The sequence below is a fragment of the Theropithecus gelada genome, chromosome 4 (genome assembly GCF_003255815.1).
Source record: "Theropithecus gelada isolate Dixy chromosome 4, Tgel_1.0, whole genome shotgun sequence".
NCBI lineage: Eukaryota > Metazoa > Chordata > Mammalia > Primates > Cercopithecidae > Theropithecus > Theropithecus gelada.
The window spans coordinates 157,186,334-157,202,520 of record NC_037671.1 but is presented as its reverse complement, the minus strand read 5'-3'; the positions used below and the strand labels follow the sequence as shown (position 1 = coordinate 157,202,520).

The 16,187-nt window shown below is 37.0% G+C and overlaps 2 protein-coding genes across 2 annotated transcripts; both read right to left on the bottom strand.

The window, feature by feature from the left end:
* Window positions 1-370: 370 nt before the first annotated feature.
* TAAR8 (trace amine associated receptor 8) lies at window positions 371-4,186 on the bottom strand. Its single transcript, XM_025382383.1, is given in 4 exon segments — window positions 371-650; window positions 652-669; window positions 671-1,402; window positions 4,167-4,186. Coding segments are annotated over 4 exon segments (1,050 nt in total).
* A 1,530-nt stretch (window positions 4,187-5,716) lies between these two features.
* Window positions 5,717-6,763, bottom strand: TAAR9 (trace amine associated receptor 9). Its single transcript, XM_025383407.1, is given in 3 exon segments — window positions 5,717-6,148; window positions 6,150-6,541; window positions 6,544-6,763. Coding segments are annotated over 3 exon segments (1,044 nt in total).
* Window positions 6,764-16,187: the final 9,424 nt, after the last annotated feature.

Sequence of the window (16,187 nt, the reverse complement as noted above, 5' to 3'; positions counted from 1 at the left end):
AAAAAAAAAAAAAAGAATGGCCACTTGAAAATAAATGAAAGTAAGTTGAGCATTTTAAAAAAAAGATTCAAAATGTCACATCCAAAAATGCGATTCAGAATTCTGTAAATTGGAAAAAACAAGTGCATGTGGCAAGGATGTGTACAAAACATAGAGACAGGTGACATGTGTGAACCACTTTGTCATTTATTATTTAATGTAGTAAATATCTTTACAATAGTTTAATCTTCCTGTGATCTTTTTCCTGGTTAATTTGAAAAGTGATATATTTCTCCAATTTTGAAAAGTTTTATTTATTTATTATGTTTAATTTCCTCATAAATTCATAATTTTGAAAATATTTTTAATTTTCTCAACTTAGTGCTTAGACTTATTCTGAAAATAAACTAATGGTTGATGAACTAGCCTTTAAAACATCCCCGCTTAAAGTAAGTTTTATGGCTTTCCTAAACCAAGGATAAAATAAAGCATAAATCAAAGGATTCATGACTGAGTTATAATAAGCACCCTGACAGCAAATTTCATAGATATAGGCAGGGGTCAGGAAGCCCATAAAGGCATCAATTAATATATCAATTGTATATGGTAACCGTGAAATAATAAATGCTATTACCATGATCCCCACGGTTTTAGCTGCTTTCCTCTCTCTTGGCCACTCTGATTTTGTAACTCTGAGGATGATTCTACTTTGCTACTAGTAGTTTCAATTTTTATAGCTTGTTGTTTAGCTATAAGAAAAATCTTACTGTAAATAATTATCATAACAAGGGTAGGTATGAAGAATAACAGAAAATCTATCAACACCCAGCCTTGACTTACAACAATTTGACAGCCACCTACACAGTTGAGAGCACTTACTAATTCCTCCAGTCCATCATCATTGGCACCTGTGTAGAATACAGCACTGGTATACGTGAGAGGCAGAATCCAGGACACGCTGACACAAATTCCGGACACAGACATGGTGAACTTGGTAGGATAGACCAGGGGGTCAGGAATGGCAATGCATCTGTCGATGCAGATGAAGCACAAGTGGAGAAGAGAAGAGTAACAAAATGCCACATCACAGCAACTGTGAAGAGTACAAAATTTGGCTCCAAAATACTAGCAGCTCTCTATGGTCCTGACCATGCTGAAGGGTATCACAGTCACACCTACCAGGAAGTCAGCACAGGCCAGAGAGGCAATGAGAAAATTGGTTGGAGACTGCAGCTGCTTAAAATGAAGAACAGAAGTCATTACTAAGAGATTTCCAAATACAGCCAGCAAAGACCCAAAACTAAACGCTGTATACAGAATCACCCAGGACCGAGGAGAATAGGGAGTTTTAATACAAGATCCATTCACATCCTCATAACAGAGCTGCACAACAGGTTGGGAAAAATTGCTGGTCACGGTTCTGCTGTTTGTTGTTTGCTATTTCTGTCCTTCCTTGTGATAGGGAATTATAATTTTGAATTCTGAAAATTAAAACAAAAACAAACAAACTGCATATGTGAGTACTTACAAATATTGTTTCATATTATATTCTTTTTTAATTTTAATTATCAAGAGAAATTAAATTTCAAAACATAAAACATAATTCTGTCTTTAATCTCATAATTATTTCTGTCACTATGTCTAAACCTCGTAGCTAACCTCAAGCAAATCTACTAAGAATTTTCATCAGCCCAGTAATCACATTAACCAAATAATTGAAGAAATGTAATTTAAATACCTAGTTTTACACACATGTGAATCTCTTCTTTTCAAAGGACGATCTTGTATAACATAATTACATATTTGAGAAGTCACCTTTTAATAAGCTTCCATCTCCTAGGACATTTTAGAAAACCAGCCAATCCATCGTACCCATTATAAATTCTTCACAAGGAATCCCCACAGTGTAAGATGTGAATCATGAAATGAATCCCACTTTTGATAATTATAATTAATAAGTTCTCCTACCATAGGAGAACTGTTTCTCTGTGCTCTGCAACTTGGTAGAAACACTTATGATTTTCATAACCATGAGATTTCTTTAAATTCAACTGTCCTGAAATAGCCTAACCCAGCATTTGACAATAATATTATCTATTCCTTATTTACAAGACTGTCTATATCATTTGCAGCATCCAGCACAAAATAAAATGCAGAGACGCTTGTTCAAAAATATGGACAAAAATGTCATTAAAGGTACCGAAATAGAAAGCTTTCACCTTTCTTTTGTGGTCTTTCTTGGCCTGTCATAGTGTTCAATATCTGCTATGTAATGTCCTTGGACAAAGAGGTATTTGCAGGGCAAGTGAGGACTCTCACAGGTGTCTGCATGCCCTGCCTTGCAACTCAGCTTGCACATGGCCCACCCACTGCCAGATTTCCCCTCCTACCAGCTGCCGAACCAATATGCCATAGTCAGGATGGGGGCAAGAAGCTGAGCCAGGCATCTGCCCTTCTGACAGGCCTGCTACCTCAACTAAAGGTAGACCGATGACCCCCAAGGGATCACAACCTGCACACCAGAAAGCACTTGATACCTGGATTGGAGGTGATGAGGGGCTTGGCCCTGTTGAGGAGCTCATCAAACGTGCTATGACTCTGCCAGCCAGAGATGGGGACAACAGTCTATGCCTAGCCCTGAGACAGTGGAGGATGTGCCTGACTGCAACTCTCCCTGTGATGCATCCTGTCCTCTGCAGGGGTGAAAAGAGGATGGCAGTGGTCCCTGGTCAGAGCAGGTAGGAGGAGACTAGATGGAGCCCAAGGTGCCATGGGGCAGGGGAACATGAGGCTGAATACCCATCCCAGGGAAGAAGGGACAGGTGTAATGCAAGACTACTGGTGGTCTGAGGTTCAAAGCACCCAGCACACACTCCGTTGTCCCTTCATTTAACAACACACACACTTCAAAGACGGAAATTCAAGACAGCAACTATGGGCATGAAACCCTAATAGTCTAACATTTAAGTCTCTAATCCATCTTGAATTAATTTTCGTATAAGGAGTAAGGAAAGGATCCAGTTTCAGCTTTCTACTTATGGCTAGCCAATTTTCCCAGCACCATTTATTAAATAGGGAATCCTTTCCCCATTTCTTGTTTCTCTCAGGTTTGTCAAAGATCAGATGGCTGTAAATGTGTGGTATTATTTCTGAGGACTCTGTTCTGTTCCATTGGTCTATATCTCTGTTTTGGTACCAGTACCATGCTGTTTTGGTTACTGTAGCCTTGTAGTTTAATATTTTTTAAAAATACGAAGAGCTTCACATAATGTAGTAGTTGTCCTTTTAGTATCAGATAATTGAGAAAAATACATGTGGACAAAAGTTACTATAAATTCAGCAATGATGTTAAATAAATATGCATTTTATCAATAAAAAATAAACATGTATTATTTATAATAGTACATATACATAAGAGACATAGTATTTATATAGCCTCTACGTGGGACATAAGTGGATTAATTACCTCTTTGCAATAGTTCTGCAACCTCCCATTGGCTGAAGCAGACAATTTGGAACCACAGTGCTCCAGGATTGAGACCAAGCTCAGCAGCATGTTCCAAAGTCAGATTTTACTTGCAGATGGTCTTCCCGAGTGAAGCCTACTTCCACCCTCAGTGTGTCTTGTTTCAAATATATCCATGGCCCTGCAGCAACTTGGTATGCAGCTTGTGAAGAAGTTTATCACTTATTTGTATAAATAAATGATGTGTAGAAGAGAGGAGTGGTGTTGCATTAACAGTCTAGTTAGTTTTGGGGAAAATAAATTTTTGATCAAAAGACTTCCTTTTTAAACACCACAAGAAGAGGAAAAGAAAATAAGCAAGAAAGAGGAGATTGGAAGTGTATTCTCCACTATGATGTGGATTCGATCTTGGAAATATAACTGTACAGTATTTATTTCTGAAACCAGTTCATCTAAAATTACACTCTATATAGTACAAGTAAATGGAATGGGATATATTTTTAAAGTGCCCCCAAACTGTGTTCCTTATTTTTTATGTGTCAATGTAAGTTCACACTTGCAATTGAAGAAAGGAACTCACATTTCTATTAAGACATTACCTGACTCTCAAGTTCTGAGCTCCTTTTTAAAGAAGGAGAATATGGGACCTTAACTGTGAGCATTTGAAAGTTGATCAATAAAGCCGTTCCTTAACAGTATTATCTGAACCACAAATAGGTACCCTGCTATGAACACTTGCATCTTCCTTTTGTCCTCTTTTACCTTTAATTTGCTTTCCTCTGAAATATTCTCTGATCTTTTTGAAAGGTATTAACACACAAATACGAAACAGCTTAATCTTGTGTAAAGTATTTCCAAACTGGTTCATCTACAAAATGTATGACACGTAATATTTGTGTAGCTCTATTTACTCACTTACTTTTTCTTTTCATTTTATAAAACAAACCTATTACAGAATTGTCTGGGAAAATCAGCTACCTAAACAAAGATTTCAGGCTGTGATTCAGGGATTTGAGAAGGCAAACCATTTTATTATTTGTTTTTTCAAATTTTGACTGTATCTGGAAACACTCAATGTATACTTTTAATTTAAAAGAATTAAAATTTCTATTGATTGAGAAATGTATAATCAGATGGGAAAACTGAAGCTGTTCCTAGAGTGTATAATACCAATTTGGGTATTTGCTATTTTGAAACAATGCTTGGCTATATTTGGATTACTCAGCTTTATACAATTTCAATGTCAAATACAATATCTGGTACAAAGTAAGGACTCAAAAGTGAAAAATTGCTCATTTGAATTGGCTTTTAAAAATTATTATTTTATTTAAAATTACTAAAAAAAAAAAGAACTACAGAAGCCATCTTTTTGTTCACATGCTTATTCCACAATAATAAATTATATTCTCCAAAAGTAAGATGTAGTGTGTATTCACATAATCATTAAACGTTTTCTTTGCTAACACAGTCCTTGTAAAATGAGCAGAAAGAACTGCCAGGGTTCAGAAAATAAAAGCGCTCAGGCGTTTTTCAGATGATCTCCGAGCACTAGAAAGTTCTACATTCCAGCTCTCTATAAGTCTTTTTACATTAAAATAAAGTTTCAAGAATTTATAATCCCGTGTCTTCTTCTCAAGAAAGATATACATTAAAGATTTTTGTCCTCAGAGAATCTAACTTGTAAGTAAAGCAGGAGCTTTGTTTTCCCCTTTGTGTATTTTGGACAGCTGAACACTGATCATTAGTGTGGGAGAAACTACAAAACTTGAAAATATTTGAAGATACAAGTAGGAATCTCAGAGAAGAAAGTAGGGAACCACTTTCTTCTAACCACAAAAGAATGCTAAATGGAAAAGATTGGACAGATCTTATTCACCTATCATTAAATCTAAAATATGTCAAAATACATGAAGACAACAAATGCTTTAGAACAACTATTGAACGTATCATCCTCCAACTTGGCAGATGGTCATGCTTGCCTCTCTATGTCCAAGTGTTTGTTTTTGCACTTGACCTTAATTTCAAGTTAGTTTTGAGGTCTCCACAGTAATGTTTTTTTTTTTTTTTTTTTTTTTTTTTTTTTTTTTTTTGAGACGGAGTCTTGCTGTGTCGCCCAGGCTGGAGTGCAGTGGCCGGATCTCAGCTCATTGCAAGCTCCGCCTCCCGGGTTTTTATGCCATTCTCCTGCCTCAGCCTCCCAAGTAGCTGGGACTACAGGCGCCCACCACCTCGCCCGGCTAGTTTTTTTTTTTGTATTTTTTAGTAATGTTTTTAATCTGTCTCTACTCCTTCAGAAAATAAATTAGTTGTTGACAAATCACTCCTTAAGACCTTGCCGCTTACAATAAGTTTTATTGCCTTCTGAAACCATGGGTAAAAGAAAGCATGTATCAAGAAGTTCATAGCTGAATTATAATAAACACACCAAACTAAAATCTCATAAACATAAGGAGGAGTTATAAAATTCATATAAGCATCAATCACTGCATCAATGACGTATGGTAGCCAAGAGACAAGAAATGCTGCCATAGCAATTCCCAAGGTTCTGGCAGCCTTTCTCTCTCTTTTTGCTACTCTTTCCTTGTAACTCTCTGAGGAGGACTGAGCTTGGCTGGTTGTACTTTCTATCTTTCTAGCCTGATGCTTGGCCACCAAAAATATCTTACTGTATATAAACACTATGGTGACAGTCGGTATAAAGAAATAGAAGAAAACAAAGTAGGACCCAGTTTTGATTCAGTGGAGCCTGACAACCTCTTACACAGGCGAGAGAAACTACTAATTCTTCAATTCCTTCTTCGTTGGCCCCCATGTAAAAGATCGAAAAGCTGTATGTGACAGAAAAGAACCAGGAAAGAACAATGCATATCCCTGAAACTGACACAGTAAACTTGGTTGGATAGCTCAGAGGATCAGTAACAGCAATGTATCTATCACCAGAGATACAGCATAAATGAAATAAAGAAGCAAAACAGAAGGATGTGTCAAAACATGTATGGAATTTACAGTAACTGTCCCCAAAGTACCAACAGCTCTCCACAGACCTCACTGTGCTGAAGGGCATCACAGTGACTCCCTCCAAGAAGTCAGCACAGCCAGCGACGTGATCAGAAAGTTTGTAGGTGTGTGCAGTTGTTTGAAGTGGAGGATAGCAATCATGACCAGTAAGTTTCCAAACACTGCCAGCACAGCCCCAAAACCAAGGACAGCATAGAGGATAGCTCGAGGATCTGGTGAGTAAGGAGTTTTAATGCAGGATCCGTTCACGTTCTCGGGACACAGCTCCACAGGCTCAGCTTGGGAGAAATTGTTCACCATTGCTTTCTTGTTTGAACTATTTTAAAGTTCTCAAATTCCTGCTTTCAAAAAATTTTTTTAAAGGCAGCAATTTCAAAGACTTCTAGGAGGGGGGAAAAAATCTCCAGTTAAACTGATAAAAGTTTGTGATTTTTCTACCAATATTTTTCCATATTAACTGTAACCTCTTGACCTTTCTAAAAAGTGTTCCCACATTCACATTTTAATATATTTAGAGTGGGAATGTGTTGCAGAAAGCCATTAAAAATATAGTCAAATATACTCCTAAATAAATGGCTGGCAATACACTTAGTCCAATGAGATATATAGATATAATTTGCTAACCATTAAAAAAAATCTTTTCTTGTGTGTTACTTTACCTTCTGAAAAATCTCGTCTGTAATCACCACAGTTGAGAAGTAATTTGGCTGTCAAAGCTGAGCTTTATTACATTATCTCCCCTGAGCAGCACTTTAGCATTAATGACAAACTGTTCTTCATTTATTCATGAAGGTAGAGGTAAATTACATCTCCTTCAAACTATGCCTTCAAAATCCCTATAGTATAGAGTGTGAAGACTGAAGAAAAGTTTCCTCATAATAGCTTTAAACTTACTTTAGGAATACATTTCTTCTACTAGTTATGTTTTCAGAATTTGTGGGGTTTTTTTCTTTTTATATTCTTTCATGATTCAGACAGCTTGAGATGATTTAGAGAACCAATCTTATTGAATTGATATTAGTCAGTGTAAAAGTATTTTCCAGGCTAATAGGCAGTGTTAGGTGTCTAAAATTAATGATTTATTAAAATACCAATAACTCACCTAACATCTCACCTTCCCATCCTTAGAAAAATGGTGTAGTTTTAATCCTATCACAGAAGAATGGACAAAAACTGGGGTGGACCAGAGAGGGATGTTTTTGGATAAGCCATATCCTTGAAGAATAGATTCATGCTGAGTCATCTAAGGCGCAAATAGAGACTAACTTGGTTTCTCTAGGTGTATGAGTTTGTTGGTATGCCGAGGCATATGGTCTTAAGAAGGTTTAAAGGGTTCACCTAACAACAGTGAATAGTTTTACTTCATTTAACCATGAATAAGTGCAACCTTGCATCTGAATCTTCATCTGTGAGCTAGAGACTGAACTACTTTTATTGGCATTAACCCTATGCCATGGGTCTGGGCTCTGTTGAAAGTGTAGATTCCTAGAAAAGGTTACATGTGTACACATAAGTGTGTATATCTTTTCTCTATATAGCTACAGTTTTTAGGTAATAGGCTTCACTAGTCTGTGAATTTTAAATTTTGTGTGTGTGTGTATTTGTGTGTGTGTGTGTTTCTGTGTGTACAGGTGTGTGCCCAGGTATTTTCAGGTTTCTCTAGTATTTTCTGGCTTCACTGATCTATGAGTTTTAAATCAATTTATTTTTACTTTTATTTCCCAGTTCATTCTTACCAGAGCCCTCACTAGTTTGATGGTACAAGACTTAATCTCCTCCTTGCAAAATGTCTCCTGGTTACTCCTAGGATTCCTCAGAAGGGTGCATCTATGTGCACACAGATCAGTCTAGCCAAAAAAATCACATTCCATACCCCCATGTTCTCTTCTTCCCCAGGTCTCCTGATAAGGTCCACCACATCTCTTGTTTTACTCTCAGAATGGCTAAACAAATTCCACCACTGCCACATCCATGGTGCCCTGCCTGAGATTCTGAATGTCTATTTAAAGAATGCTATTTTCCTAAACTTTAAAAATCCCCACTTCACTGGTACCAAATTAAGGCTGCTATTGTGCAAAAAGATAGTGACCACTTTCCTCACTTTTTAATACTTGAGCCCTAAAATAGTAGCCTTCAGTCTTGTAGAGTGTCTTAAAACTTGCCCATTCCTGGAAGCAAAGACACTTGAGTAGCAAGGAGCACCCCTAAGACCCACATCTTGGTGTTTAATACTTTTAACCAGTAAGAGCAACTGGTGCTTCTTTCTTATTCAAAGAAATGGTTCATTCCCATATGGGACAGGGAAGGAAGTACAGGAGGAAACTGGAACACATTTTGATGCCAAAAATTAAGGAGGATTTTTTTTAATGTTGGAGTATTTCATAAGAACGATGTTGCTAGCATAAATGAGCTCCTATTGACTGAATGTGGGACAATTTGAGTCCTTATATAACTATGGGGAATAAAAAGTATAAACCTTTGAAGAAGAATGAGGCCACACTAATCAGATATAGATAAAATGATTGATTGATAGATAAATAGATAGATAGATAGATAATAAATGAAAGCTCTTTCTTACAATAGAATGCAAAGTGCCAACTGGTACCTATGAAGAGAGTATAAATTTGAAACATTGTTTTGGAAACATCACATTAATATTGACTTAGGCAAGAATCATCACTAGATGCTAAATTGAGGAGGGGTGGAGTTTTATGAGAATCAGGTAGTATTTATATGGTTTAAAATGTTTCCAAGAAATTGCTTATTACCTGCAAAAGAAAAAATAGTAGCTATATAGTGGAGACATCAAACAAGACCCTGACAAGATGATCAAAATTAATATCCCCAATGAAGGGCAGATGGCGGGGTATGCCTCTGGATAAGATACTGTGAGAAGCACAAAATATGCTGTACACGGTATTCTAGTGTGGAGTGCATAACCTGGATTTAATCACGAAGAAATTTCAGAAAAACCCAAGTTGAGAAACATCCTATTTTTAAAAGGGTGGAGAGCAGTGGGGATTGAGGTTATATTCTTCAAAAATGTTAACGTTGTAAAAGCCTAAAGAACTTCTCCAGAATAAAGGAGACTAAAGGGCAAGAGAGTTGGGAGGCCGAGGCGGGTGGATCATGGGGTCAGGAGATTGAGACCATCCTGGCTAACATGGTGAAACCCCATCTCTTCTAAAAATACAAAAAAAAAAAAAAAAACGCCAGGCATGGTGGCGGGTACCTGTAGTCCCAGCTACTCAGGAGACTGAGGCAGGAGAATGGCGTGAACCCAGGAGGTGGAGCTTGCAGTGAGCCAAGATTGCACCACTGCACTCCAGCCTGGGCAACAGAGCAAGACTCTGTCTCAAAAAATAAATAAATAAATAAATAAATAAATAAATAAATAAATAAATAAATAAAAATAAGTACAATGCAAGTACTCCAAAATCCAAAAAACAACAACAAAAAAAAACAAAAACAAAAAACCCAAATCTGAAACATTAGTACTTACGTATTAAGCATCCCAAATCTGAAAATTCAAAACCTGAAATACTCTAATGAGCATTTCCTTTAAGTGCCACGCTGATGCTCAGAAAGTTTCAGATTTGAAATTCTGTATTTCAAATTTTTGGATTTTAGATGCTCAACGTGTATTGGCATGTAACTGTATAATTTAGTCAATAAGTTATTAATTATCGAGAGAGGATTTTAAGAGGACTAGAGTAGGAACATATGCCACCCAGAAGTCATGAACTTGAAGCTGAAGCAGTAACTGGGACGACTGAGTTGCCACTTGGGTAAGAGATGAATGTGTTTGGGGTTATATAAGGAATTATTACATAAACAGAAAGAGAAAACCATTTAGATGTAAGTAGAGGGAGCTAAAGTGTGTGAATTGTAGGGGATACGTATTAATTTGATTGCCTAATATTCAAATATTCTTCCTATTGGTGAGGAATATCAAGAGAGGCGAAATCAGGGCCCAAGTTATGCTATTGGCCCTCTCCATGCGCCATGACTCCCCAGTGTCTATAAGATGCATGCATGCACATGGGTCCATGAAAGGGCCATATATGCCAAAGTGACTCCCAAATGCCAAAGGAGCCAAGAAATCAAAGAAGGAGGCAGACAAATTCAGTTTGTCAATATTTTATTGGGGGAACTTATAGACAGAAGCAACGTCTTAGGCAGCTGCAAGACAAATAGATTTCCATACTGCAACCTCCCAGATCCAGGGCTTCTATCTTGGGGGAAAAGTATATGTGTTCTGGAAGAAACCTACAGGTGATTGTGAACATCATGTCTATGATTTCTTCAGCAGCATCTCGGATTTCTTTAGAGGAAACCTACAATGAATAGGCATTTCTAGACATCAACTAGACATTTTGGTGGCATTCCCAGACTGGGGGTTAGTCAGCAGATTAGCATTTAAAGTAAAGTCATTCTTGTCCCCACAGCCACTCAGAAACTGAAGATATGACACAAACAGAGTGGGAGCAAGAGATTCTTCCCAGCACCTGCAGTGATACTGTTCCATGGGGATGGTGACAGGGTTCAGCTAAGATTGCAAATTTCTGCGGTGGCTTTCTAAGCAGATCATTCAGTGGTGGAATGTTCGCCTGATTCCTCTCTGAACCTGGTTCTTATGTCTTCCTGTAAATTATGGGGTCTTCCTGAAACCTTTATAATAAATTAAGTTTCTGCCTAAAACAATCTGAAAATGGATTTGATGTTGTGGATGAGAAAAAATGAAAATTCCAGGATGATTTCTTACATTCTGGCCTATATAAGTTGGTAGAGGAAAAAGCATGGGTAGAGGGTGGAAGGGGAGGAGATTTCCAGTTGGCATGTCTTGATGTTGAGATGCCTTTGAACAATCCTATTGGGAACTGTCCAATAAACAGATGGATAGATCTGTGTAGAGCTCAAAAGACTAGAGAGATTTACTTGGGGGCCATCATCTTATATGTCACAATTAATCACCCAGGGAACTAAGAGTTAAAGAAATGGTTATTTATTATAAATCTACTGTGTGTCAGGTATCTACCAAATATCATTGTGAAGTAATGAAATTGCTCTTCTCATGTCACATGCAAGTCAAATAATTACTATCCTGCACTATGGCCTGAACAAAATTGTTCAAAATGCTGTATTTTACTTTATGACTATGGAACTAGTTAGATATAATGCATTAGTCTGTTCTCGTGCTGCTAATAAAGACATATCCAAGACTGGTTAATTTATAAAGGAAAGAAGTTTAATGGACTCACAGTTCTACATGGCTGAGGAAGCCTCACAATCATGGTAGAAGCTGAAGGAAGAGCAAAGGGATGTGTTACATGGTAGCAGGCAAGAGAGACCGTGTGCAGGGGAACTTCTCTTTATGAAACCATCAGATCTCATGAGACGTATTCACTGTCATGAGAACAGCACAGCAAAGTCCTGTCCCCGATGATTCAATTACTTCCCATCGGGTCCCTCCCATGACACATGGGGATTATGGGAGCTGCAATTCAAGATGAGATTTGGGTGGAGACACAGGCAAACCATATCATATAGTAATGGTCTGAAATTTCTATTATCATATTCTTTCTAGACCAAAATCTAATTAATATTCTTACAGAGTTCAAATGATATAATTTTTTTCAACAACTTAAAAAAATTTCCACTTCTTGATCAGTATCGGAAGAAATATTAAGTCATGATAGTTTTCTTAATTTCTCTAAAAAAGTATTTTCAAATACTAATTTTTGAGGAAAGTTTATTCATAATTTAGAAATAATTTACTTAACCATATTATAAATTATGGTGATTGAAAATAAAATTTTTAAAGTTGTAGGTAAAAATATAAAGGGAATTGTGACATATTACTCATTATTTCTTGGCATTTCTTTATTGCTGAACTATTTTTAAGATAACGTCATTCTTGTTCATGGCCCTCTTATTTTCCCATACTCTGCTGCCCCTTAGTGGTCAATCTGAACAGTACTGGGTTGATCAAAGGAGGGGACGCCAAGGCTAAACAGGTAAATGCCCCAAACGGAAATATCTATTTTAAAATTATCCCCACACCAAATACTTTAACGTATGGCTACTGTCTACTCTCTCCCTTCCCTGCAGAACCCAGGAGGTGGAGGTTGCAGTGAGCTGAGATCAAGCCACCGCACTCCAGCCTGAGCAATAGAGCAAGACTCCGTCTCAAAAAAAAAAAAATAAAAATAAATAAATAAAACCTGTATTCAAAGGTGCTTTTGGTCCTTTCCATCATTTCATGATCCTCCTAAAAGACACCGTATTCTAGGATTTTTTCCATGCTTGTGAAGTTTCCAGATACTGCATCAGCATTAAGCAATTAACTGTGGAAATGGCTGAATAGTCATAGTTAAAGACACAATTGACAAAGAAATTTGGTTATTTCTGTGGTCTGAAATAACTTAACCATAACTATGATTGATAGCGTATACTTGGGTGTATTAGAATTTTAGACATTCCATTCAGCTTGGAACATATATTAATAACATTCATTAAAATGTAACCTAAACAGGGTTAAACATTATTTTTTATTTTGACAATGCTTCTCATGTAACTTAACATGTCAAATAATCCTGCTTACCTCTCTTTGGGGATGCTTCAGGGGCCCTCTGTTGTATCCTAAAGTTAGAGGTCAGGAAAGACCATTTTGAAACTGAAATTCGATTTTATGAAGCCTGTCAAATATGTTAAAACTTTAAAACACTTGCTATTATAAAATAGAATTCCAGGCCACCACAGGTCATTCATTTAGTCAAAATGGTTACTTGAAATTTTTAAAAAGGCAAAAACATTTACTCATTGATAGACGGAAGACTTAACTTTCCAAACAATCTCTCTCTTTTTTTTTTCCTTCTTTTTCCTGTGGTTTAAAGGCAAACAAACAAGCTTTCATCATTCTTTAATATTCTACAAAAATTTTGTTCAAGAGAGAAAGCCAAATTTCACCTTTGCATTAGTGTACTATTAGTGTCAACCCCGATTTTTATAGCATCTTATAGACAAATCTATCCTATTTTAATCAGTTTGACCATAAAGTGAGATTCTCATAAACCTTTAATAATCCTTTATAAATTTTTGTTAAAGAGATCAGTGCTCTAAGAGAACCCTGTTGTGCTTTTATTGCAATGTTCAATTTATGGAAAAACTGAATAATACCCCTTTAAATTTAGCCAATATGTTCACACACAGAATTTCTTTTAAAAGATTAATTTTTCACAAACTTTCCACAACTTGCTCAAACCTTCAGCTTTATCGTTTGTAACTTAAAACAATCCATTAGCCCTTTAATCTAGGCAAACAAAAAAACAAACAACAAAAAGAAAACACACACATTCCCATACTTTCTTATTATCTTTCATCAAAAGCACATTTCACCTGCTTGTAAAATTTTTTTTTTACAATTTTTGCATGTAAAACTGTTTTTTCAGTGTCTTAATTACATGTTGCAATGTTAACTCTTAGTGATTTTTGTTTTTGGTGAAAAACCTGCTAAGTAAGTGGATTTTAATGATGTACTAGGTATGAAGCCTAGGGCCCAGGACAGATAAGTCTGACTGTTTTTTAGGATAGCCAGGGGCTTGGCTAACTCCACATGTCTCCAGACCTTACCCAGAATCTAATGGCTCCAAAGCAGGTAAGTTGAACAACTTTCAAAAGTTAAAGAAGCAGTTTATTACCTTAAAGAATTTAGCAAACCTAATATCTGACCTGCCTAATTTAGACCAACTATCTTTATTTTACCAATAGTCTTTAAAACTCTTTATTTCCCAAAGCTTACTATAGTCACATAAAGTAAAAGACATTACAGTTTTTATTTTTCTGAAAAAAAATTTGATTTAAGTGCTTATTATTGTTAAGCCAATTAACCCGAGCTCTTTTATTTATGAATGTCACACACACGACACATATAAATACACAGAAAAACAGAAGATGCAGTATTGGTAAGATTTTTCATTTGCCAGTTTTCAAGTTTCTTAATTGGATTACTGGCTTCAGAGTGGAGTCCCCGGAAAAGCAGGGCTAGGAAGACAGAGTTTCTAGGGTATCATAAGCAGGCACATCCTGAAGGCAAAAGAGATCCCCCAAAATTAAGGGTCTTGTTTTTATACCAGATCCTGGATCCTTCCCCACACCCAAAAAAGAGGGAATCAACCCACGTCCCATGGGAGTCATCTCTCAGTGGGGGTGAGGTGAATGGGGACATAGCCATATCTTCTAGGTGGCCAAGAGCATGCTTCTCTGATCCAAATGTGCAAAGAGCCATGTATTGCCCCATAAGTGCCATTAACTATCCCCAAAAGTACATTTAGCATTTAGCTTTAATTCCTGGGGTTTCATGAGGAAAACAGAGATTTTTCCCAAAACAGTTGTGTGGCACTTCCTGTTTTCCCCAAGGAATCCCAGGCTTTCTGAAGTTATCTTAGGTCCTCTCGTGTGTGCATCAAGCATGGCAAGGAGACAAATAAAGTAAAACAATTCAAATGACTGAAAAGAAATTTAAAAAAAAAGTTTTTCTAAAAAAACCAAGATCCAAGAATAGAAAAAAAACCATGAAGGCCTTTCAAATATACCTATAGCTTGAATATCTGCTTTTAATGAAGCTGACTTGTAACCAAATATCTTATTGCCAGACTCTAGCCAGAACAAACAAAAAATATTTCTGACTTTTGAACTTACCAAAGGTAACCCCCCACATGCTCAGAGAAAGGAAAATTCAAGATGGGAAGTTGGAAGTTGTTCATAAAGGGGAAGAGAATCAATAAATGGCAAAAGTCACAGAGATAATGAACCAGAAAGGACTCATTCCCTAAACCAGGAATTGAGCCCTGGCCACCACTGTGAAAAGATAAATCCTGAGGCACCAAGCTACAGCATTGGGCAGTTTCCATTGCTTTTCCCAGAAGGAGCAGAAAGCAGTCACTTCTGAGCTTGCAAAAGTGATTAAGATAATTTTAACTGATTAAGATAATTTTTAGAACTAACTATGATATGAACCCCAAAATTCCTGTTTCCTGAATGGCAGAGACCAAGAGAAAGTACCACCATGTAGTTACAGGGTGAAGCTCTCAAGGACGTAAAACAAGATGAGAGGGAAATCTCAATGAGTGTTTTTTTGTTTGTTTCAGGCACCTGCAGCAAAGTGCATACCTGACCAGTTTGCCAGGCTGGCTTGAACAGTGAGCCTATGGGGGTCCTAGGCCCGCAGTCTATCCTAAGGACCTCTTTTTATGACAGAACAACACAGAAAGACAAATTCTTAGCACAAAGTACACCAGATTCACTACAGTTTAAGACTACCCTCATGAATCCTTTTTCTTATTAATTAAAACTTTGCAGAGGAGACAGTGATTTTTTTTACCATTCCTACAACTGGTTTGCAAAGAAACAGAGAGGCCAGAAGTCTGACTGCTAAGAAATCCTTACCATTTTTGTTTGCATGCCACGTTTCTGGGTTCCCTTTCCTTGAGCGGCCCTAGTGACCCTGCTGGCTTCACCACAGTCCTGGGGGTCAAACTGCAATACAAAGGAAAATCATCTTTTTTGGTTTCATGGACCCACAGGCAGAAGCCTCTCAATTTTGTATGACGCCACATGAGGGATTGCATGGGGGAACCGAATTAATGTTTTCCATTCTGGTCAGAGTAAAATACATGTGGCAAAACATAGACATTAGCCACTCTGCCTAGTACCAAATATCAAA